The 25,765-nt window shown below is 38.7% G+C and overlaps 1 protein-coding gene across 1 annotated transcript in view; it reads left to right on the forward strand.

Annotated features, from left to right (window-relative positions):
• Ance-3 (angiotensin-converting enzyme Ance-3) overlaps positions 1 to 25,765 on the forward strand; it is a 192,111-nt gene that overhangs the window by 15,111 nt on the left and 151,235 nt on the right. The window contains exon 2 of the mRNA XM_072299652.1: positions 21,370 to 22,146. Within this exon, the coding sequence (XP_072155753.1) occupies positions 21,370 to 22,146 (777 nt within the window). The remainder of the gene's footprint in view (positions 1 to 21,369; positions 22,147 to 25,765) is intronic.

Genomic DNA, 25,765 nt, shown 5'->3' on the forward strand with positions numbered 1-25,765 from the left:
CATCCCCAAAAAATTCTAAAAACTTCATGCGAATAAATCTCATGAAACTGTCCATCCCTGGCGATTACGCTTTTTTCAACTAAACTATAATCAACTTGGACAACATTGCCTGGACTGGAAGTGTCAAAACAGAAGCTGAGGAAACGCGATTGGGATAGGAAGGATCGAGGTGTTGGCTGCTGCGGCGCGGAGAGCGCTGAGGAAAATCGCCATTAGAGCCCTCAGATGTTGCCAAAATTCCCGTGGCAAATCATAAATTTCTTAGAAAATTTTTAAGAATTTTTCCTCCAATTTTTCCTCCAATTTTGTTTGTAATTTAATCTAAACTGTCCAAAAGTTTCAATGGAAAATCTTTATAACTTTCCAGAAAAGTCAGTTCTTTCTTCGAGTGAATTTGGCAGCACTTGAATGTCCATACGGCGTTTTTTCTTAGCGCAACGCGGCAGAGCGGGGGAAAGGGCCCGGCTGGCTCCCGGACCTTGGCGGACGGTGCGGTGTGTCGAGCGTTATGTGTTTATTTTAATGAGTAAATATGTACCGTGAGAAAATCGTGCAAGAAGTCTTCGTCGGCCGCGCGCGTCGCGTCGGCTGCCTCGATTATTGGCCGCGGATCAAAGCCACTGCCGATATTGTGAGATCGACGTGATGCCGCACTATTGCACTCGTAGATGTCCTTTCTGCTCCGGCTAGTACATCTGCAAAGGATAGAACCGCACCTACTCTGCCGCGTTGAGATACACCGGAAAAAACACTTTGGATGTAGAGTCCAGACTCTTAAATACATCGACAAGAAAAATTACTCTTGATTCAATCAGAATCTAGCTTAAATCAAGAACCAAGCCTCTTAATTTAGCGGATTTCGTTTTGATTCAAGCAAAAATCCGATTGAATCAAGAGTATTTTTTCTTGTCAATGTTTTCAAAAGTCTGGACTCTAGATCCAAAGTGTTTTTTTTCCAGTGTAAAACGACGTATGAATCGTCGGACGTTGCTAAATTTCTGCTCTTCAAAAGACAGGGAATTGGGCGCGCTTATAACGTACGCAACGCACTTTTTGGGCATTTTTGCCGGACGAACGATTTTTGTTCATGTAACGCTTTTGTGACGTAGGTATAGAATCGGCCTTATCCATTGACAAAATGGTGTAACGCTCTACTTGACCCTCCCCCTATATAGCGTTACGTAATTTATGGACGGCCCCTGTCTAGGAAATAAGTGTTTTTTTTTTAAAATTTGTTAACATTTTATCGAAACTAACAGCGTTAGTCTAGCTTTTCTGAAAATCGTAAGGAATAGTGCCCTCAACGTAATTCAAAAGTAATTATTTTTTTTCTCACAAATGTTTGTAAAATTTGAATGCTCCCATGCCCGTCCTTACTGCAGTACTCGTTAATTTCTGAGAGTATATATCGACTGTCTGTGAGTTGATTATTGAAATTGATAGACAAAGCGAAAGACATAAAAGGCAGAACAGAAAAGGCAAACGGACTTATCCTGGATCCTGAAAAACAGTGCGTTGCCGCCGTTTGTAAGTCCTATCAATAAATGAACCATATTTTGCTATTAGGATTACATTTTCTAGCTCATTATAAATACAACATGTGTGCCATTAGTTTCCCTATGTATATTGGTGTTTGTATGTATGAGTAGTTCTGAATTACGAAATGCAGTCCGAATGTTATAAAGTATAGGGACAAGTGAGCTTAAATGAGGAAACCTGTACTGTTCCGCGGACTGATTGTTGAAATCGATGGACATATAAGACAAAGGGAAAATGGAGTGATCGTATTGGTTGAAGCGGGTGGCTGCAATGGACAAAGGAGAACGAACCATTCTTGGTGTACACATAGACTTGGAGACTTTAACGCCAATGTAGAAAAGTAGAGAGTAGAAGTTGTAAGTTACACGATGAGTTCTGTTGGAGACAATCGGTTTCTTTAAAAACTTCGAACTGTTACAGTACTAGTTTGATTTGACTTTTGGACGTTGTGTACCAAAATGTTCGAAAGCACTCCTCTAAACATTAATGTCAATGGAACAATTTTTTCGGGGGAGTAAGGTTCCGATCTTCGCGGACTTTAGTGTACCGAAAATATGGACACCTGGCCTTGAGGAAACCTCAATACCCTAGAAACTAGGGTTGGCTTTAGATAAGAGATGGAATGACGTTATTTAAGAAGAAACTAGGTGATTAGAAATTCGACCCTTGTCTAAAAAAAAGCACATTTATGAGGGAAAGATATTGCCATCCCGATCATTTTAGTGTTATAGACTACGCCACTCTTCGATTGGTAATATTCTGCGCGTCTCAGTTTCTCAGACACCCCATGGAGTTCGTGAGACCCTACGTAAACAAAACACCAGAGTTGTTCAAACTTCACCGATATTTTTTTCACTCCTACGCTATTCTCATGCAAAATCGTATTTATTTCTTTTATGTCGATGATTAATTACTCCAAGAGATCATTTCTGACTGTTTGCTTTCTCATTCTTTGACTAGGAAACTATAGTTCGTAGGATATTGATCGTATATATTGGACGGGGCTCAACCCACTTGCCATCATGTTATTCTTCTGCCGGTATCTGTGTTCGAGATCTGAGGAGTCACTCCAGATATTGTTCCTCGGCCCAACCATGCGAGACAAACAACGCGCTTTTCTTGTGTTGACGGCGAGATGAAAACAGCTTCAGTCGAACGCTGAAAATTGACGTCAGTGGCGTGGCGTGCTTTGCGATATATCGATTGATCTGCCATTTAAACCTAAGGTATAGGATCGATATTCGCACTGAAAAAAAAATTCTCGGCGTTTTTACCAAGGTCCATCGGTACCTTTACCATCTCACTATTTTTTACCAATTATTGGTAATTTTACCGAGTCAAACTGGTAAGTTTACCGAAAAACCGGTATTTTTACTGTTTTTTTCAGGTAAGAAAACCACTTTTATTGGTAATCAATTCCCGTAACTTTGCCATTTTATCTCGGTAATTCTATCACAGTCGATAAAAAATATTGGCGTTTTTACCAAGGTCCAGTAAAATTACCGAGAAAGTTCAATAATTTTACCGAGATTTCTCGGTAAAATTACCAATTCCACAAATGGTAATTTTACCAAGAAAAAACTGGGATCAAATAGAACCCTGAATTCTTTGTAATTTTACCCTTTTCTTAGTGAATACACAGAGATTTGTTTTTCAGTGCGGGGTGTCGCAACGAATACCTTAATAATCGATTCTTTTACCATAGCTTCATTTCGGGAATCGATAGTTGATCATTCACACTTCGCCACCGTTGTCATCAGTCTATTTCCGATATGATGTTTGCTTGCAACTATACACATGTACCATAGATCTCACCATCAAATGTTAACATAGTTGTTCCTTAATCAGGTCCATTTCCTAGAGGGCCCCTTTACGGTTTACAGGTTTCAGGACATGTTGTCAACGATTTTTTGTCCGCGCACCTTTTTTGTCCAGTAGTTTACGCCCACACGTAAAATAAGCAACAGTGACTTGGTCCAAGCGTTATATTTTAGCCGGTATGTAAAATTATATTGATAATATGGAAATGAGAAATTGAGAGAGAAGGAGGTGTTGTTATGGTTGCTCATTTTCTAAACGAAATGTTAATACTTTCTCTTTTTGAATCGTCTTTTTAAATTGTCATTGGTGAATATTTGGTTTTATTTCTACCCTTAAAATGTTCGATGTACAACACACCTGATATATGTATGTGTAGGTACTTTTTTTAATTTTTTTAAAATTTTTTCTCTACGAAATTATTACTTCATTTTGAAAACATTTATATTTTTCAAACGTAGCAAATATTTGTAAAACCTTCTCCAAGCGACATTAATCTCAATGAGCCGCAGTTGTGCCTACAGAAACTGCAAAAATGAATATAAGAGGGGAAAAAACCAAGAAACACGCAATCTTTAGTTTTAACCCAATTGTATACATCGATCTTTTAGAGTCAAATACGTCAAATTTTGAGCGTTTGGATGCGCGTACACCTCGCTGCAGCACAATAAAAGCACAAAATGTAAAAGAAAAAATTAAAGTACATTGGAAATCATTAAAATTGACACGGAACCACCAATATTTAAAAACACACATTATATTATTATTCTCCTTTGATAAATTGATACATTTTTTTCCGATCAATTTAAATGAGAATATTCAATGCAGAGTGTGCAAACATTTCAATATCATGAGTTAAAAAACGCTGACTATGCGAGTATAAATATTAAAGCCTAACAGAGCGGAGCGGCGTGCTGCCAGTGCGAGAGGCTCACTAGCGCCTACAAACCTAAGTGGATACTTCGCGCATGGCACAATGCTTGAAGTATCCACTTAGGTTTGTAGGCGCCAATGCGCGTTTTGCTGTGGCCGCCCGCCCGCCGTGCGGCGGCGCCTGAAGCAACTGTTTCACAACAGAGGTGTTACACAGTATTATAGGAAATTGAACGTATCAAGAATGATAGGCATCCTTTAAAAGTACAGATCATTCCTCGCAAAATAAATCAAGATACTTATCGTACACAGGAAAAATCTAAGAGCGTTTATCTGAGGCAAATATGGAGGTTTATCCGGTTCAGGTATAACAAAGTGGGAATTTCTTGAAAGATAATTAAGTCCTGTTACACCAAAGAGGTGTAGAGAGTTTTAGTGAATATTGTCTCATAGAATTGACGCTCCCCCATTTTTATCCAAACTCTCAACTCTATATTATTCTCCGTTGGACCAAACAGACAAAACAAAAAAAAAAAAACAAGCAAACCCTCATTCTTCCAAGACATTATATATTTTCATCCAAAAACGTCGTGAGCAATGGTCGTTTATATTTACATGTGAGCCAATGAACTTTGGGTCTCGACTGGCACGTGGACCAAAACTCCCGTTCCGAAAAAACGCGTGGACGTAAATTACTGGAAAAAACAGGTGCGCGGACAAAAAATCGTTGACGAAATGTCCTATAACTCGGTTTACATTGTGACTGAGCGAGGTGCGAGGTTTAATGGGATCCCTAACACAACATCATGAAGCACGGCAATTTTTGCAAACCTTGTATAAAATTAAACAATGAAACTCTGGAAACGGATATCTTTCGAGGGGTTTCAATTATTTGTCATAGAAAAAAAGTTTATAAAATACGGAAAAAATTGCTTGATTTTAACAAACTTCAAGGTATGTATAAATCTACTTAAAGAATTAATTGGGGGAGGGGGATGTAGTAATTTTTGCACCAAAGAGTGAGGAAAGTCTCGCTACGATCCGTTACTTTCATGCCTTGCACACGGACCTATTGAGGTACATTTGAGGTACATAATGATGACTCTTCTCTCTTTTAGTGGACAGTCACATTGGTATGCGTAAAATGCAGCTGCTCCAAAGAATTAAAAAAAAGAAAGAAAAAAGATACGAATCTACTTTAAAATTGACAAAACTTGCAATATATTTTCTTCCATATTTTATGTTTTTTGCAGTAGTGGGTCGTTGGGAGACCCCTCGCAAGGATTCATTTTCAAGTCATTCTACTGTGCTTTACTCAAGATTTGTAAGAATGTACTCTTATGATGCTATGTTAAGGGTCTCAATAAACCTCCTTTAATCACAATGTGAGCCATACGTTACCTTCCGGCAAAAGTATCACAAGCACCGTGTGACGTTTCAAAATTTCCGCCGCCATTTCATTTCTTTGGTTGAATTTTTGGTTGAATCTGTTTGAAAATTTCACTGAATTTCATCGGCAGCACAAAGAAAATTCAGTGAAATTTTCGGACAGCTTCGTTGAACAATTTCTATTCAAGAAAAGAAAATAGTGGCGGAAATTTTGAAACGTCGCATGCCGCTTGCGATACTTGGCCAGAAGGTGAAGATATGGGGCCTCCTAAGGAAAGAAGCTTTTTGAGGAACAGCTATGAATACACGGCCTTAAATCCAAAAGTTGAATCTGCTAATGACTCTGAGCAAAGCCCGAGCTTTAATTAAGGGGGAAAAATCACACATTTGAGGGTCCACGAACGCACCCAGAAAGTGCTCCGCGACGAGGAGACGCACCAATCCACTAGTATGTATCATTTATATAATTATTTACCTCTTTCAAGGTCCTCCTCGTAAACAAAGTCAAGGATCATCATATCAACGTGTGAGATTGTGCGAGTAATATTCCGACGCGATGACTCTGCGCTTTGTCCCGGGCGCTGGCGCGCGCCGCCCCGCGCCGCTCTGCGCCGCGAAATAAGAAGAATAAAAATTTCGCCTCCTTTTGTTGGGCGCGCCATCTTTGGTCAAGATTCGCCACGGGCGGGAGTGGATGCTCCGGGTCTGGCTTCGGGCTCCTCCGTCAATGCGCCGATTTGATCCTCGTATCATTTTAATTGTCTCGCGGGCCCGCAGACGCACTTACATAACTTTCCCGGGAATCGCGGATGTGGCTGTAAGGACGACATCAAATTAGATTCTGCATTGGATCACCTCAACTCAGACCCGAAACGGAAGTAAAAAGCTTGAAAATCTGAAATTCATCCCTTGGTAGAATCGATCATCAAGATATCATAATGTGAATCGCGACCGATTCACCTACATGATACCAGCATGATATCAGTAATGTATCGTGCTGGTTTTATACTGGTATCTTACTGATATCATGGTGGCCTAGCAATACCAGCATGGTATCATACTGATTCGGCATGTTACCTTACTGACTGATTCCGCATCATATCACGCTGATCGACATTACAAGGGTCAAACGTCATGAGAAGTAATTACCCCCCAAATTACCCATAGCCCCAACAAATTTCTGGGAACTCCCGCTCGTGATGTATCCACCGACCACAATTTATAAAGCTCTGAAAAACGATGTACCTATGAATGAAAGGATATTGATCTACAGTAAGAACGTTTCCATAATAATATTGAGAGTGCTGACCTATACCCTCCTTGGGCCCTTTTTGCCGTGCCAAAAAGGAGGAACATGTTATGAGCATCTGGACTTAAATTTATTTTTGATGAAATTGCGGATTTCCCGGAAAATTTGCGAAAATTTTCCCTTGAGTTTTTCACAGAGGTTTACTCATATTTCAATCTGGTGTGTGTAAAATTTTCAAACACTGGAAAAAAACACATTGGATCTAGAGTCTAGACTCTTAAAAACATCGACAAGAAAAATACTTTTGATTCAATCAGATTTAAGTTTAAATCAAGAACCAAACCTCTTAATTTGAGCGGATCTCCTTTTAATATAAGCTTAAATCTGATTAAATCAAGAGTCCTTTTTCTTGTCAATGTTTTCAAGAGTCTGGACTCTAGATCCAATGTGTTTTTTTTCCAGTGAAGGTAAAAAAAAAAAAAAAAAAAAACACGCTTGTCCTCAAAAACAGATATTGTATTAAGGGAACTTCGGCGACATCTAAAAGCGCATATCGACGGTGAAACTACCAGACCACGTATCTCGTTTGCGGTGTTTAAAAATCTCCACTCACATTTTATTTTTTTGATGGAGATCAAATCAATAACATTCCTTACAATTTTTCACAGATTTTTCTCCGCACAAAGAGGAAAAATCACAGAAGTTTTCACGAATTAACGTTGAGTAGTTTTCTATTTAAAAAATAAAGTATGACAGGAAGTCTGCGACGCCGCAAACCGAGATACGTGGTTTGGTAGTTTCACCGTCGATATACGTCTTTACTCCTCACCTTATTTTGTTTGGCAGTATCATCAAATTATGAACGGACCCTTAACCTTAAGGTCCCTTAACCATCCCCTTCTGCAAACGGTAGCATGCATACTACCGAGGCTCCAAGATTTGATCAACGTCTCAACTTGAATGTATCGGTAATAGGAATATTCAATTAAAATAAAGACATTAGACTTCATTCCTTGGAACAGGGCTACATGTATGCATACTATTGCCCCCGCCTCGATCTCACAAATGAAACGACTTATATGGCTCCATTTAATCGTCGACCAACACGTTCTTGACAAGTGTCGACAAACCAATCACACGAATTCTTCGACGCATCCGAGTTGCAGTAATTGCCGCGCGGAGCATGACTCGGACGTGCCTTTGATGCGACGTTGCCAACTCGAGGAAATTCCCAATATATTCCTATCAGAAGCCAGGAGCAACTCGTCATAAAATAATGGAATTTCACACGAAAGTAAGTGGCGTTGCTCTTGACGCTGTTATTGAGACGTCTTTGAGGCATATCCATCTGGATTTCGACATAACACTCTTGTCGATCCTCGGGTGGCGTGTCATTCCGAATGAAGATGTATTCCCGCGCGGCGAATTTTGTTGTTTCGGATCCAGATTTTGAGCCTCGTCATGGACTGGTCTTTTAATCAAACGGTTATGCACGAACTACGATCTTGGTCCTAGTAAAAAAAGCAGCTCCTTCATGGCATCTTTTATCATGAATTGACTGTATGAGAGTAATGTTAAAGCACCTAATCTGCTCCCTCACTAAAATTCTACAAATGCAAATTAAGCTGGAAACTTATTGGGAACCAAAATTAAACTGCAGTGAGTTAGGAATTGTTGTACATCGTTAACACTTGAATAATTATCCAATTCAAATTTACCGCTTGTGAGGTTCGGAAGGAGCTTAAGGCACACAAAATTATCGACGGTTGAAGCTTTCAGATCAGACTAGCATCAGCTGGCTGGCGCAACTAGATTATATCTGGCACAAAAATCAGCCGAGAGTGTAGTTGGAATTGTGATATTTTTTTTTGGTGTAATATGTGAAAAGACACAAGATTACTTAAAAATACGTTATTCTCTCCCGTATGGCATTATTCACCTTAAATATCATGGTTCCCCCACTTCTGTTTGATCCGTTGAGAAATAAGTGCCGAGTTTAGCAATGGCAGTAACTGATTGATGAGCCAAACATTAAAGAAATCATGATGTGCGTTATGCATAGGTGGATGACGTTTAGTCAGAGAATAACACGCTAAAGCCACTCCTAAATTTATGTATGTATGTATGTATAAAGTCGCTTTTATAGCGCTCTTTGGCGCTCTGCGACCCCTAGCCGCCAAAGTCCCCTATCCTCCCAAAGCCCTTCAGGGAGTTGACAAACCCTCATTTCTTCTAAAATCCCCTGTCGCCACCCTTTCACTGGGCGTCCCCTTCGTCTCCTTCCAGGAGAAACCCAATCAAGCAACTTCTTTGGCAGCCTTTCGTCCGTCATTCTATTGACATGACCATACCAGACAAGCTGTCTGGTCATGACGTCGAATAAAATGACGTCGTCCTAAATTTAACCTTATTAAAAAAAAAAACGAAAAACTCAAAATTTTAGGATATGAATTGAATCAGTTTTTTGGAGGAGTGAATAACGTCTGAAGATCCTTGTAGAATAGTGCACTTAAAATACGAGTGAAACTTTTGAAACAGAAAGTTACATAAATCTCAAAAACGGTGTCATGTATTTTGTAACATAGTCAAAGCTCCTGGAACAAAATACAATGGAACCAGTGAATGAACCGCGTATCGCAATATTTATCTCGAACAACCTCAGAGCTTTGTTTCCTGTTTTCGAATGTGCTTATTCTTCTCGGGCGGTTTATTTATTTTTGTGACTACATAATTTTGGGCTCAGCAAACATTCGAGGCTGCTTAAGATGCGCGGGAGCAACGAGGAATGCGGAACAGTAGAAATGCGATGAGCGCGCCACCGCTCCATATATCGCATGTACACGCCGAGTGTTCAAACTTTGACTCTCGGTTTTAGATTTAAAATTGCCCATGTAAACAAATCGTTAACAGAACATTAAACGTATCAATGGGTCCGTTGCAAAGATTTGCCAGCGCTAAAAGAGGAAAAGAGGGGCTTAGAGGACAGGGCGCATATGTGCAGTTTTTGGAAACATTGAGATATTAATTACTTCAAGTAACACTAGTCTAAATGCATATTCTGTGAAATATTCGCTCCCCCATTCCAATTTTTAAGCATCAAAAAGCCAGTTTGAACTTTCTTTCTGCTATAAGGATCTATGTAATTACGAAACTTCAAACACGTGTTTCTCGAAGTATCAGCAACTGCACTTATGCGCCTTAGTTCTTTCACTCAACGTTTCTCATCTTCTTTGGGGAACTTAAAAACGTTGCTACATAGAAATAGAAGCAGCTGAGCACTTCTCCAATACGAACGTATTAGCGCTCTTCCGATTATTTTGTCTCTTTTCAGGTCTACTTCTGGACTTCTGGCCTAAACATGTGTCGGCCGATTTTGGCGAAAAATGCCGATTTATCGGCAGTTGGCCGGAAACTTGCGAAACCTGTACTTTTTGCAAAACTCGGCCCTTATACTCTTTTAAGGTCAATAACAACAGCGGAAAGAGACCGCGGAAATAACTAAATCATGATACATCCCGTGAAATAATCTTCTTCAAATATTGACCTAAAAATCGTAAAGTTGAGGAAATTAAGGGTGGGTCCAAAAACGGCTCCCATCCCCATCGATACCCCCTCCTTTTTGCTTTCAAAACAGCTCACTTAAAAAAATATACCACGGCAAAAGGTCAATTTGAGGCAATGTGCCACCCCGTAGCCGCACCAACCATGTGAGCGCACCCACTCTCTTACCGGTTCCTTTGCCTTACTTTTCTGCGCTGATTAGACCTGTGCAAGAGAGGACGATGAAAGTTTATCTATCAACGAGAGTGCATTGCACTATCGGAGCATAATATGAATGAATAAACCTGACATTGCACCAGTTTGTGTGGTATTCCATTAGCATAAATATTTTCCTCATTTTCTGCGCTATTAGGAACTTAATTATGCGGACCTCCAGATATACCGCTCATGACTTTTCCTCACAACCGAAAGCTCGGTCGATGGATTATACCAGTGTAGAATCCAACTTTAACTCATTCGCCAAGTATAATGAAACAGTTCAACGTACTCCATGGCTTATTCCTAATGCCATTCCGCAGCACATACGTATCTACATAAATTAAAATTGCTTTCTTTTTCCAATATTGACCGAAATTAATTTCAGCGTACACTAGGGAAAAAAACACATTGGATCTAGAGTCCAGACTCTTGAATACATTGACAAGAAAAAGGACTCTTGGTTCAATCAGATTTTTTTTAAGCTTAAATCAAAAGAAAATCTGCTCATATTAAGAGGCTCGGTTCTTCATTTAAGCTTAAATCTGATTGAAGCAAGAGTATTTTTTCTTGTCGATATTTTTTAGAGTCTGGACTCTAGATCCAATGTGTTTTTTTCCTAGTGTATATCTCACTTAAACTGTGATCAGAGTTAAGTTAATCACCGGTCGGAGTTATCTAACACGGCCCGAAAGAGCCTTTTTTGGAGGGAACTCGGGGATTTCGTTCAAATGTGGTCTGAACAATTATACTTTTTCTAGTGAAAAAAAATGCTCACTCTGCAAACCGACAATTTTAGCGCAAAGCGCAAACCACGATTTTCGTATTCAAACAGATTTTCATGGTGTAATCTAGAAACTAGAATTGCTAAGTGCTCAAAGCACATGCTGCGTTTGAGCTGAGAACCTGAGAATACGAGATTTATGGAAAGTCTTTGAAGTATAAGCCATAATACAATCCTCCGACTTTCCATATTAACTTCGGCTCGAAAAAATATTCAAATATGCGGTTAAAAAAATAAAATAAACTAACGAGAGAACGGCGGCAAAGTACAAGGTTTGAATTGGCAAAATAAAACTTACTGCTGCAATTTTTTATTTATGATATTTAATTATTCTAATCCCCGGTGCATACGTCGATGAATTCCTCGAGTTGTTTAAATCGCAAAATACGTAGCATGGTAAGGACGTTCCAAGCTTTCATACAACTTTTGTTTAACGTTTAGTGACTCGTGTGATTGATCATAATTTTTGTAAGATGATAATCAGTGGACATGCAAACAAAATTACGGTATTTCTGATTTTGTCTTGAGACTTTACTTCAGGATAGGTAAATTTTAAACGTAATATACGGTTTTTTGGTTCCACACCATTGATCAGATACAACCAGTGCGTCAGTGATCTGGAGCCTCCTCGCTAGACTAGAGGACATCTAAAAGAGAGAGTGCTGAAGGTTACAAGAAAGATAATGTGGAATTTAAAATATTTTGTGCGTAAGTGCTCAGTATCGCTTACCAAGAACAACCTCGTTGTTTTCAAGTTGGACAAAACAATTAAGAGATTAATAATAATTAGTGGGAGAACCATCTACATATTTCTGAAGCAGTAGATTTTCTCTACAAATTGATACATTACAAATAAAAGAGACCATTGAAATGATTGCATTATTTATATACATATGATTTATTCGCAATTAGTTGTTCCTCTCAAATATTGCTCATGAACTGCTCGACAGTATTTTTTCTTATTTTTCTTTTTTATAAAAACACTTATTTCGTAGTTTTTGAAAAGAAAAGAAAAATAACAATAACATATTCGGACATTATATTTTTTTATCAAAGCAAAATGATAGCTATGAGAGTCTAATTCCGTGTGATAATATAACTTTAACCGTAATGATTTTTTTTTAAAAAAATGGCTTGAACTTACAAAATGGCTTGAAATATAATACAATGGGATGATAGACTCAGGACAATGAGACTTAAATTAGGTGCTTTAAGCATGTAAAAGTGGGACATCGAATTCGTCAGGTAATGTAAGTCCAAAAAATGGTTCTGTTTGCGATCGAAAACCGAGCGTGAAGAAATAAGGATGATAAAACAAGATAAAAAGACAGAAAGCGAGATAGAGAGAGAAAAAACTTCACAAAAAATCAAGCGAAAAAGAGGATAGAAACAACATTTGGTCACCATGCTTAGTCCAACTTTATTACGTCTATTAAATCAAATAAAGTGTTAACATTTGTTTTAAGACTCGCCTGAACTTTTATTGCCAATTTTATCAGCATTGACAGGTGAGTGATAAAGGCTATGTCTCAGAAACTGAACTTTTCTGCGCCACGAGAAGAGGATAAGGAAGCGGCCTCAAAAAGGAGCATGCGAACTACTTATGACGCGGTCAACAGGAAGTTTTACGGAAATGCGGTTCGGTTCTCTCTGACAACGTCTTTTAGCCGGCGCAAGTTTCAATGAAAAGTGGTTCTGCATCAAGCACAATTTTGGGAAGCAAATGCATAAGTAAAGACAATTAAAAGTCATGATTAATCAATATTGTCGGCTCGGTGCGCTGAATGTAAATCCAAATGAAAAAATAACATTCAAAGTCTGTCAGACGCCGAGGTGTTTCAAATATATTTTTTTATTCACTGGAAGTCCAGTAGCCAAATTATGAGTGTAACTCTCCTCTTGAAATCGAGACTGAAATAACAGCGACATTTTTGAAGAAAAAACATTTTTAAATGAATTTTTTCTTCCAATTCCTGGTATTCCTGGGTTTTTCCAAGATGTGGAACAGGAATCACAACTTTCCAGCGCATCGTGTCAGCGTTAGCGCTATGGTAAGAGATTTTGATTTTATGTCAACTAACCTAACAACCCTAATTCTTTCCTATCCCCTCCCGCCCCCCTCACAAACCTACTTCTACAGGGATTTCCTCTGGTGTACATTGTAATATTTATTCGAACGCATTGATATCATTATATTCCCGCCTGACTGCAAATGTGTTAAGGTTACCTGCTTTTCTCTATGGTAACTGTTACGATAATATGACTTCATTATAGGCCCGGTTAGGCATCGATATATTTCCGATTGGAGCATTCATTGCTTAGATCTAATCCTATGGTATAGATGCAAGTTTGTAGGAGTTGTTCAATAATAACAAAACGCTAGAAAAAGCCTTCCAATTAGTGATAACTTGGAGACTCAAACGCATGGTAAGAAAAAACTAAGAATGACGCAAAGCAATAACGTCCTCTAATAGCATTGTCTTAAATACTTGGCGAGTACATCTGGGTCATTTTTGTGCGAATCATCTTTTATAGAAGCATTAAAAGAAGAAAAAAATTACGGAAGTCAATGAATTTTACAGCTCTTGCCATTGCCTTTCATTCATGCCCTTTTTGCAAAGTCCTTGTCTTTTTCTGCGGATATGAAGCTCTCGTATTGCGTTAAATTATACTCATATCTGTCAAAGAAGACAGGAATTTAAAAAGATGTGAGACTAGGATGATTCTTATATTCTTGTTGATTTATTTATTTTTTTTGATGATGATGGAATTTATGTAATTTTGTGCTTCTTAGCTTTTTCTTGCCACCCTGCCCGACTTTTGTCCTGCGATAACTGCCGGTGAAGTTCAAGGTCTAGTCACTTCTCGATATTTATAGCCATTAATTTGATGATTTCAAACCCTTGCGATAGTCTCGTCTGCAAGAATAGGAACATGTATGGAAATATAAATAAAGTTATATATCAATCAGAATGAAAGTATTTTTAACTTCAATTCATACATAATATTAATAGCCTGGTCACATTATAGGACAGAAACTATTTTTAAATCTAAAATGAAAATAAAAAAGTTGTTTGCTTGTTGTCATGTACCAAGAAAGAGAGAGAGCGTGCACAGAGTTTGTTGAAAAATGGCAGAGAGGCATTTATCAAAACAGGTCATAGTCGCGCGTTCCAAAAATATGGGCTTACATATTCGTCTCTGATGAATTAGAAAAAAGGGCTCCGCAAGCAATCGGTGCAAATGATGAATTCATTGGAATTTGGCATGTGAAATTGGCATATGGAATTTGGCATTGGAATTTGGCATGTGGAATTTGGAACTAATGTTAATATTCTCGTCAACCGGTAAATGTAATTTATCGACCATCGAAACACGATTCTATAAAACGGAAAGTTCATTAATAGACAGTAATGCGGTATATGTGTTACCCATAAAATTGAACCGTGGACTAGGATATGAAAACTCTATCTATAATCTCTCACCGATGTTGAATCACGTTTCGCACGACGTCAATCACTGATTCACTGATCGGCTTCCACGCGTAAAGCACCGCCCCCAAATCTTGACTCATCACAAATATTATGTTGATACTCCATAAAAACATACTCCTATCATGTATAAAGTTGTTTACAACTTGAAATCAATCCCTAGGCATTGTTTCAATTTTTCATGGGGTTAGCCAACTCGGGCAAACGCATGATTATATTTAGAGCTTGTCGGATCATATGAAAATCACTGATTGATGTTTTCAAAATGAGTGACGTTGCTTAAGTATTTTTTGAGGCTCACATTGACTACTATTTTGCTTAGTGAAACGTCATTTCTGCTAACCGCAAAACCGAGCAGTTATACTCCTCCCCTCTCCATTGACTCGCCTCAAAAGCTGAGTGTTAAAAATAAACCGGTTCAGTGATGAATTGACGTCAAAACTGGAGCAATTTTCTATGCTGTAAAGTTCTAGAGAAGTCAGACTTTGCAAACAAGTCATGGCGCTCCTCACATTCTTCCTCCTGAAAGATTTCGGCGAACAGGTTGGGATAGGTCGCTATCGCATCGCCAAGAGTTCCATTGTGGAAATACTGTAGGACTCCAGAATTTCAAACATTCCAATTGAAGATCACACTTGCTGTTGTTTGTTTTTCATGATTTAAGTTATGCGATTTTGATGGATTATTTAATGTGAAAAAAAAACAATGCACAGTTGAATAAAATCAAAAGGATCTGTAAATAATGCAAATCCTGTACGTACAATACGTAGTTAATTTTTTTATTTAATCAATTGGTACAGAGTTTCTTTCAACAAAAATTTGTCCAATTTTGAAAATATATTTTTTCCTCTGCAAACGTTCACCGGAATGTACCAAAATCTAAAACTGGAATCAGTTCATGATGTTTCTAAGGATAAATTTATTTTAAAAATTCAGTTTTCTCTTGAAAAAGGCGTCCTCCAAAATACCAAAATCGAGCCACCGGAATGATTAACTGGGAGATGAAAGATATGCATTTTAACAGAGGTAATGATTTTTGAGCATTCCAAGCAGAAAAATCATAGTTTTGAGAAAAATGGAATCATAATTTCACAAATTGTGAGGCTTGGAGGACAAGGCGAATAAGTGCAGTTTTTGCTATTTCGAGAAACACGTGTTTACAGTTTCAAAGTTACATGGAGTCTTGTGATGGAAAGAAAGTTCAAATTCACTTTTTTATACTTAAAAATCTGTATTTAGCATTGAAAGTTCACAGAATATATTTTGAGACAAACTCGAGTTGAAATCGTTAATATCTTTTTTTTTTCAAAAACTGCACTTGCGCGTCTTAGAGCCCTTTCTCTTAGATGCTCTAAGCCCCTCCTGAACCTCGGTTCAGCAGACCGAATATTCTGTCCTGCCAACCGAACGATACCTCATCCCACACGAACCGAATTTCAGGACGCGTAACCGCAAACTTATTTTTTCAGTGTAACACGGTAGTGACACTCACGGTGCTATTGGAACTCCCAAGAACGGAGGGGGGGGGGGGGTGTACTATCAGGCGCTCCAATCCGCAACGCCCCCCCCTTCCCCCCGCGCTTGCTGTGCCATTGAGCCAATGTTTTTCACGTGACTGAGGGAGGGGGCGGGGGTGGAGGCGCTAATCCGCGGCACACTCATACGCTGGCTGGTAATAGCGCGATTTAAATACTCGCCGGGACGCTAGCACTACGGCTCGTACGTTCATAACTATTAGTTTCGTTACCTCGCGGCACTACCGCCCGTCGCGTTCGTCTATGTTCTCGTCCGCGTTTGTTTTGTTTAATTCGCCGCGTTAACGAGTTCTATCAGTGACGCATTGTTCAGTGCTACCGTTAATTCGCTCTCTTATTCGTGGTTTTTCACTCTCGGACTTTTTATCCCGTTGGTAGGATTTTTGTTTGTTTATTTTCTTCATCCAAAGCGTTCGCGCTTTTTTTTTCAAAACATGTGTGTATTTTTCGCATACCGGGATCATTTTTGTAACGCAAGGAAACCGTCTACCAAGCATTTTTTGGCCGGTTTTTTTACGTTAGAAGCGACTTATTTGCGCTTGTAAATTTTTGATGTGACAAAAAAAATGTCATTGTGACACTGAAAGTTCCTTTAGTTTGAAATCATCTTGTGGTTTAAAAACTTCTCTCGTGACAAGGGCGATGTTTTATGTGATGGAATTTTATTTGCTCTTCGAGAAAATAGCACTTTGTTGAGCAATCATCGAGGACAAAATATCTTCAAGCGTAGGCACTAAAAAGTGTACAAATTTCTCTCAAGGATTAACACAGATCTTCACCACGCGTGTTGAGTGATCTGTGTAAGAGGGCGCTTGTGGCTAGAATATTTTCACTGGAAAAAGGTTCCATGATTAAAAACGTTCACGAGGATTCAAAGTCTTATTAGACTTAAAATTGCTGTGTAGACTCTCCGTTAGAGAAAAATTTTGGAGATGAGTTTCCAGCCCTCGTGCCTCCCTTACTGTACTAGTGTGCTATACTGTGTTTAGAGAAAGAAACTGTGTGTGAGCAATAAATAGTTTGCAAGACTCAGTAAAGTGGTCAAGATAATCTTTGCAACTTTTAGTTAGGAGAAAATTGTTTTTACTGCCTATAAAATGTTGAATTCATGAAAGTAACTTTTGTCTCTTTTTAAACATTATGCGTACACGCTCTTGAAAATATTTTGTCCCAAAGTGAGTGACCTCTTGGTTACCATCCAAAATAGAGTTCTCCAGTATCTTTTTTTCGAAGTGAATGGCGAGAGTTCGTTCATTTATGTTTGAAAATACACGTGTCTTTTGTCTGCGAATATTGCAATTTTTGCCTCGGAATACGTTAGGCATTCATTTGCCAATATTGTATGTATTCATTTACATGATATTACCAGGCGGGGGCAGAAAGAAGAATTTCGTTTGAGCGTGCTCTCAGGTGGTTTTCTCCTCCACTTTCATAGCGTGAGCCCGCAATTAGAGGAAGGATTTAAAAAGGATTATCCTGTGCAAAACTATCCGTTTAAACAAGCTTAATACGCCTGTAATACAGTGTGTAATGACTTCAGTTGTTTTTCTAACAAATTGCTCTCAGTGAGAGGCAATAATAGAAAATAGGACATTTGCCTCTTTAAAGAAAGGATTAGAAGGAAAACGTAAAATGTGATATGAACGTATTTACAACCAAATTTTGAAGTATTTGAACTCGGTGCTGCATGTTTTGTGCGCATAATAAAAAAGAAAAAGAAGAAAAAAAATTGGCTCCGATCTGAACGAATGAATCCAAGCCAAAGGGATTTAGACGATACGTCAAAGTGATCGGACACAAATGAATTTCACAATCCCTATTGTATTCAAAATGGTAATAAAGTCTAGCTGTATTATTTTTTTAAGCTAAGATATTTAAGAAAATACGTATTGTAAATTTTTATTGAATTCAAGGCTACTGTAGAATTTGTATCGATTATTTTTGAACCTTCTTACATAATGCTAGAAGATAGAGACTGGTTTTACGCACTGATTCGACACCATCCAGCGTTAATTTAAAATGTCTAAAGATGTCTAAAAGATGTCATTGATTTTAGGAAACTTAAACAAGTCAGAAACTATACTGTAAATGACAAAACCTTCACCAACTTTTATAACCAAAAAGCCTCCCTAGGGAAAATTACAGACCACGTAGCATACCCGCAGATTTCTTTCTAATATCTGAAGGTTTAAAGAGACCAACTGATGAAAAAGCTCGGGGGACGAAATTTCAAGAAAGTTGACGAGAAAAAGCCATCCTGTGATTTGTCATGACAGGAAATTTTCCCGATGTTTTCCATCAACTTTTCTCTCCACGCCAACGAAACCTTAAGGTTAAGTGTCCTCAATCAAAAATCTCAGGGGCCTCACTAATGTCAAAGCGTTTAAAGTAGGACATTCAACGTATGCAGGTTAACAACGTACACCGCAGGGTTGTCGAAAAACCCGAAAATCTGAAGTATTTCATACCAGAGGTTAATGGAACTTCGAGCGGGAGGTCCTTGCCATTTGGCAATGTCGAATCCTCATGAGAACGCAGAAAACAGTGAAAATAAAAAGAATTGACTTTATCAATAATCTCGGGATGTCTAGAATTTTCCCACAATTATTTAACTTCTCATTACTCGGTTCCTCGCCGGCGTCGAGTCGTGCCTCGACCGAGGTAAATTAAATGGACATGTTTGCTTATTTTTTGTCAGCGCTGCGAGCGGTTCCTCGGACGTATAAATTCATAGCACGTTCAAAAGCTAATTTATAGGTCAGGAATTCTATTCCTAGAACTTTATTTTTTTAGCTACTCCGTAGGAAAAGTTTGGGGAGCAGCTTAGGGACTGCGAGGAATCTATTTTCTGGTAATTTGTCTCAATAGGATTGTAAAGAATATTTTCCTCCCAAGTTTTTGTTTACAGTTTAATTCTCAAAGTTTTCCCCGTCATTTCATTTTGTCTCTTAGATCATTAATCCATTTTTTGACATTTTAGTCGTAAGTTTCGGTTAATGAATGCCTAGCCAGTCCGTAGTGCAACATCTAAGCTGCCTTGCTGTAGAAAAAGGCCGTATAAACATCGGAAAGTTGCCAAAATTCCTCCAATAAAATATTTATTATGATTCATAAATGATCCAGCTGTCAATAAAATTTTCTGAAAATTGGAGGAAAAATACTTGCAAACTTCTCTAAAAATTCGTATTTTATCAAAGGGACGACAACGTTTGATAGCTCATACGGCGTTTTTCCTTAGCATGACATTAAACTAGTCTGCATAAACCGTTATTGCATACTAAAAGAAGTAATTATGTCAAAATTAGGTCCGTGCAGTTACGTAAATTTAGAATTTTCCAATTTTAATGATTGGTGGTTCATTAATAGAGTAGTTTTGCCAATTTTTCTACTCATATTGAGAACTTGACACGAATAGAATTAAAGCACCTCCAGTCCTGTTTTCTCCTAAAATTTTCACGCGGAACACCATGACTTCATTAATAATTACGGGTAAAAACTCATAACTAAGAGTTTAATGCTAACAATTCAATGTAGATAAATAGGTAATAATTGAAAGATCATACCAACAATTATCAATCAGGCAAAATTTTGCATTAAGGAAACAATATTTCATGGCCCATCTATTGTATGTTTCTATTATAAGCCACAAATAACGGATTTTTTATTGCAAAATTTGGTTCAAATCAATTGAAGTTTTAACATTTCTTCCCTCTGCCTTTTTGCTACTCAAGAGGAACTATCTCTGTGCAGAGAAAGCACTTTTATTTTAAGAACACCGAAATCAGTTTGGCAATCAATTTCACTACCTAAGTCTACGTAATGTACTCGCAACTTTGAGTTCTCGGCAAACGAAAAATTTGAAGTGATTAAAATGGAGTACGCTGATTTCCACTTACTTGGGTCTTTTTCCAAAATTATAAACTCTGGTAACGACGAGCAATAATTGGTTTTCCTCCAAGTCAAAACTGAGGGCTTTAAAGGGGCTCATTGATAACGCTACCGTGCATGGCTATGTAGCCAATGAGAAGAATGGGAGAGAGATCAATGAGCCCTTTTGAAAGCTCTAGTTTCAAAGTGAAGAAGAACATAAAATGTATTTTACAAGTGTATTTTTATACATAAATAACGACTCTCTAATGTTCGGCACTTTATATACCGTGCGTTCAAGTCACGCGGTTTTACCTGCTAATTATACTCTCTCAACTTTTAAGCACTATTTTCGTTGCATTTTTTTCTTCTTTTAATTATAAACAAAAATGTACATCATTGATTTCAAGCCAACAACTCCTCCAGTATTTTCGCATTAAGCGGAGTGCTGTTTGTGGTATTCAGGTTTTGCAGTGCCCGTTAGAAATGATTAAATACATCCTTCGTTTAAAAATTGCACTGGACATTTAACGTTGAAACATGTGTAAAATGCTAGAAATAAAGCAAGAATTTGTTTGTTCTCCAGAGCTATTGTCTGCTTCAGTGTATATCTTAATACTGCCGTGCTAAGGAGAGAACGCCGAATGAGCTTTTAGACGTTGCCAGATGTCCTTTACCAAAAACCAAATTCACTGGGAATATTTGGAATATTTTCTTCAAAATTTTCAGCCTATATTATGTGCGCAATTTTATTTAAAATATCTACAAATTTCAAGGAAAAATATTCATGACTCTCCTTAAAAAGCATGTTTTATCCAGGGAAATTTGGCAATTCTCGAATGTTCATGCGGCGTTTTTCCTTAGTACGGCAGAATTATGGGTGCCATTCAGTAGTTATTGCGGGACCCAGTAAACCCTGCAGATTAACTGTGAAAATGCGTCCTCAGCATGTTGGCTTGAAATCGATGAAGCATTCCGATCTTCCTCCTTGCGAAGCAATTAAAATATAAAGAAGTATTCCATTCTGTTTTCAGCCCCTCACAACCGTCCCGTCAGGATAAGTGTTAGTCCAATGCACCGCGTATAATCCGAAGTGCGACAAGAAGTGTTGTGTGTGCCGGGCACGAGCAAAATGTACCTGCACGGTGTGATAGTGTTACTGTGGGCGCTGGTCGTCCGCGGGCAGCAAGACAGTACCTACCTGGACCCGAACAAGTTCATCCACTCCCAACAGGAGAACGAGCGCATCCAAACCCGTCTCCGGGACTTCCTGCAGCAGAACCCGGACAGCGCGCAGGACCCGAACCTGAGCAGGGACCTCCTGACCAGGTTCCAGCAGAACCAGGGGTCGACTCCACGCGGTACCGGAGCGACGAGGCCCAGTTCGGGCGTCGGCAGCAGAGCTCCCAGCGCTTCGAGACCTCGGACAACCCGACCCCGCGCTACGACGTCCGGGAGCCGTACCTCCGGACGCGGGGACAGCAGGACCAGCGGGTCAGCGATGCCGACCGCTACAACGTGGACGACAACCAGCGGCCCTTCGCCGGGGACCAGCGACCCTTCAACAGGGACCAGCGGCCCTTCACCAGGGACGAGCTCGCCGACCGCCAGCGGAACTTCGGCAGGGACCCCCTCGTCCGCGGAGGCCAGCAGTCGCGCTTCCTGAATTCCGGCTTCGACGGCCAACGGCTCGGTGCCCCGCGCGGCAAGACCTATCTGCCGGACACGGACCTCAGGCGGTTCTTGCACCAAATCGACCTGGCCGCCTCGCAGCAGTGCACCAACAACGTCATCGCTCAATGGGATTTCGAGACTAATGTCAACGAGGCGACTCAAGTTAGAGCGGTGAGTTGCATCTCTGCATCTTTTTTGCTTTTTTCATGTTTATGAATGACAAGCCAAACCAGCAGGATGATTATTGAAATTGATAGACAGAGAGGACATAGGGAGCATGGTGCAATCTTATTGGTTGAAACGGGTGATTTCTATGGACTGAAGGGGAAAATGGTGAACTAGCTGTGGGTGTTTGGCGGGTTGCTGTTAGTTTGTCTAATACTTACCTCCTTTGTCCATTGCAACCACCCGTCTCCACCAATAGGATCACTCCATAATCTACCAACCTCCCTCATCTATTAATTCCAGTAATCAGCCCGCAGCCTGCTCTTCTTCTGACTGATTTATCTACGATTTTTAAAACCGTCGCAGATGAAACATTACCATCAATAAGTAGCTCAAAAACCTTACGATAGAGTGATCATGCGATGTTGGACGATGGAGGAATCATGGTCATTGTTGTGGTGGAAACTTTCATTTTTATTATTACTGACTAGCTCTATTACCCTTTTTTAAAATGAAAATATGAAAAATGAAAATTCTGAAGAGAACTCCCGTAGATAAATCATTTTTCAAATTTCATTGTAGACATTTTAATGTATCACGGAATCACAGTCTCATGAATCTCGAGCCATTAGAATTTCCCCGACGCTGGGCTGTTCAGCAGAGTTTGGTACTTTTTTCTGCCCCGTCTGCTTAAACTATTGCTCAAATTCATCAAGATTAAATATGGGTCCGAAGATTGAATTAAAATATTCTCTGGACAGTATTGCACCGCACGAATCCGAATTTCTACAGAAGACCTGTCATCTGTTCAAAAAAACTGCACGTCGAGACTTTAAAACGAGGTGAAAAATCGGTGACACTTCTGAAGAATTCCTGCGCAAATAAAGACAGATTTGATTTATAATATCATTCTTATTTTATTTTTTGAGTCCAAAGAATGCTACTGATTAATTTCCATCAAAGGGGGGTTCTGTGATTCTGAAGGTCTATTTATATCACTGTAACAGCCACTGCAAAAATTTCCAAAATCCTTTCGTGGTAACTGCTTCACATGAATAAATCGACTCGTGTAAGTAAGAACCAAGCAGAATTGATTAGATGAATCTCTTCATCTGCCATCCTGCACTTTTATACACTCGTGCGCGCAGCTTTCATCAAATTAAAATAAACTATAAATTTTTATAATGAAACCTAAACCTGAAGGTCAATTAATCAAATTTTAATAGCATAAAATTCCATATCTCACACATTATCAAAATCAGCAAAAACACATTGATATGAGGAAACGTGGACACCAAAAAGTTAAAACATTGTAAAAAGCCTTAAAAAAAGAAGGGAAAAAAATAATTAATTTCCGTCAGTTTGAATATTGTTTCAAGACTATTTTCAATTTTTGAAATTGATTTTCATACCTCACTAACGTGTAGTCATTTCAGCAGTGCTTTAATTCTATCAAGTCGGCGTTTTACTTCTTATATCATTCACATATCTCAATTTTGATTTAGCATCCTTCTTTGCTGATAAGTGAGGTTCGGATAATTAACTCCAACCAAGATTAGTTCACGATGTGCAAAGTTTGAAAAATATAATTCAAACTCGAATGTTAGCAAACTTTCTTTCACTCAATATTCAAAGCACGATGTAAAAATCTTTTGGAAATAACATAATCACCAAATTCCTCTCTGCTCTTTTCCATTTCTTGAACTGGGCAAACCGCTCGACTAGCAAAATGCTTATTCCAGAAAACTAAAATCGAAACTAAAACTTTAAAAAAAATACCTGTTCTTTCCCACTGAATGCATTCTATCTAAAACTTGTTCTTTAAGTAATTTTTTACATTTTTTTACCCCTAATAAATCACACGCGATGACGGTGAATGTACATTAAATTCAGCGAGACGTCTCGAAATTAAATGTTCATACAAAATAATATAGCTCGTGGCGAGTTATCTCTTGCCGGTTATCGTCAAAAAGCTCACTTTGCGCGCTTGTAAAATCCACTTTTTTGTAACAATTTGATGCGTCTGCGCACACTCGAAACGATTGTTATCCGTGATTTTATTGCCACTTCGGAATTCCTCAAGGAAAGTTCCCCATCACTTGTTGAAAAACGGTGGGAAAATCGATTCATTAGAAAAAATAAAAAAGAACCTTGAAGGAGAGCATTGCGTGAATTCGTATTTTTATACTACCTCAACGTGTTACAGTTGAAATTTTATGACGCTTCCCTTGTTGCCAGAACACGATTTTGCGTGATCGAGCGAAGGAAGGACTGTATAGTTTGATTATCACTTACTGAGAAAAAAAAACCGGAACAATGAAATTAAAAGCAGACGTCTGATCAACCTCCGGTGGGATTTTCCTGGCAGACGCAAGCAAAATAGAACAACTTATTAAGTAGGTAGTTTCGACGCGCTTACAGGGCTATACCCTTAAGAAACAACATTGCACTGAAAAAAAAATCTCGGTGTATTTACTAAGAAAAGGGTAAAATTACCAAGAATTCAGGGTTCTATTTGATCCCAGTTTTTTCTTGGTAAAATTACCATTTATGGAATTGGTAATTTTACCGAGAAATCTCGGTAAAACTATTGACTTTCTCGGTAATTTTACTGGATCCCGGTAAAAACGCCAATATTTTTTATCGACTGTGGTAGAATTACCGAGATAAAATGGCAAAGTTACCGGGAATTGATTACCAATAAAAGTGGTATTCTTACCTGAGAAAAACAGTAAAAATACCGGTTTTTAGGTAAGCTTATCAGTCTGTCTCGGTAAAATTACCAATAATTGGTATAAAAGTGAGATGGTAAAGGTACCAACGGACCTTGGTAAAAACGCCGAGAATCTTTTTTCAGTGTGCCAAATCGAGTACTACTACTATTTGCCTGCCATTTTAGTAGTTCGTGGCGTTCTTATTGTTTAAGGCAGATGAGAACAGGCCAATTTGGATAAATAAGGGGAATATATAAACTTCTAGGTAAATTGTAAGCATTTTTCTACCTACTACTTTTAATAAATGGCATGTAAATGGCTAGATGTAAATGAACATTGAGCTGGTCCGAAGCATCCAATCATGCGCTCGTCGGGTTACATCGACATGCTGTTGATGATGGCGCCTGAATACAACTATTCGAACTCCGCGGAAGTCTATGTTGCATATCGACAAAATTGAAGGCGTTTTCGCTTTCTGGCCCTCGCAGTGGCGTGCGGAGCAGGCGATATATTGTGTGATCTAGTAGCATTCCAAAAATGTCCTCTTAACGCTCTATTATGAATGATTTCGCGCAATTGCTAAGTACCTCTGCTTGAAGTTCTCGCAGTTTTCTAATTCACAGCACTAAATGAGTTTACAATGTATTTAAAGTATAGAAGTGAATAAATACCGATTTTCAATACGTTAAAACTACATTTTAGAACTAGTGGAAATCCTAAAATCAAAATGCCTCGGTGTCATGAATTATCTTAAGAAGCATGAAATTGACACACTTTTTTGCAGCCCACCGTAGATTTTTCTCACTGACCGTTTCATATCGTTGAGATTATTAACTCATAAGCTCTCTATACTTTTCCACTAAAACGCGATGGTCTCGAAAAAAATATTCGAATATGATCGGCGAGAACTT

This window comes from Bemisia tabaci, chromosome 4, assembly GCF_918797505.1.
Source record: "Bemisia tabaci chromosome 4, PGI_BMITA_v3".
In the NCBI taxonomy this organism is placed as follows: Eukaryota; Metazoa; Arthropoda; class Insecta; order Hemiptera; family Aleyrodidae; genus Bemisia; species Bemisia tabaci.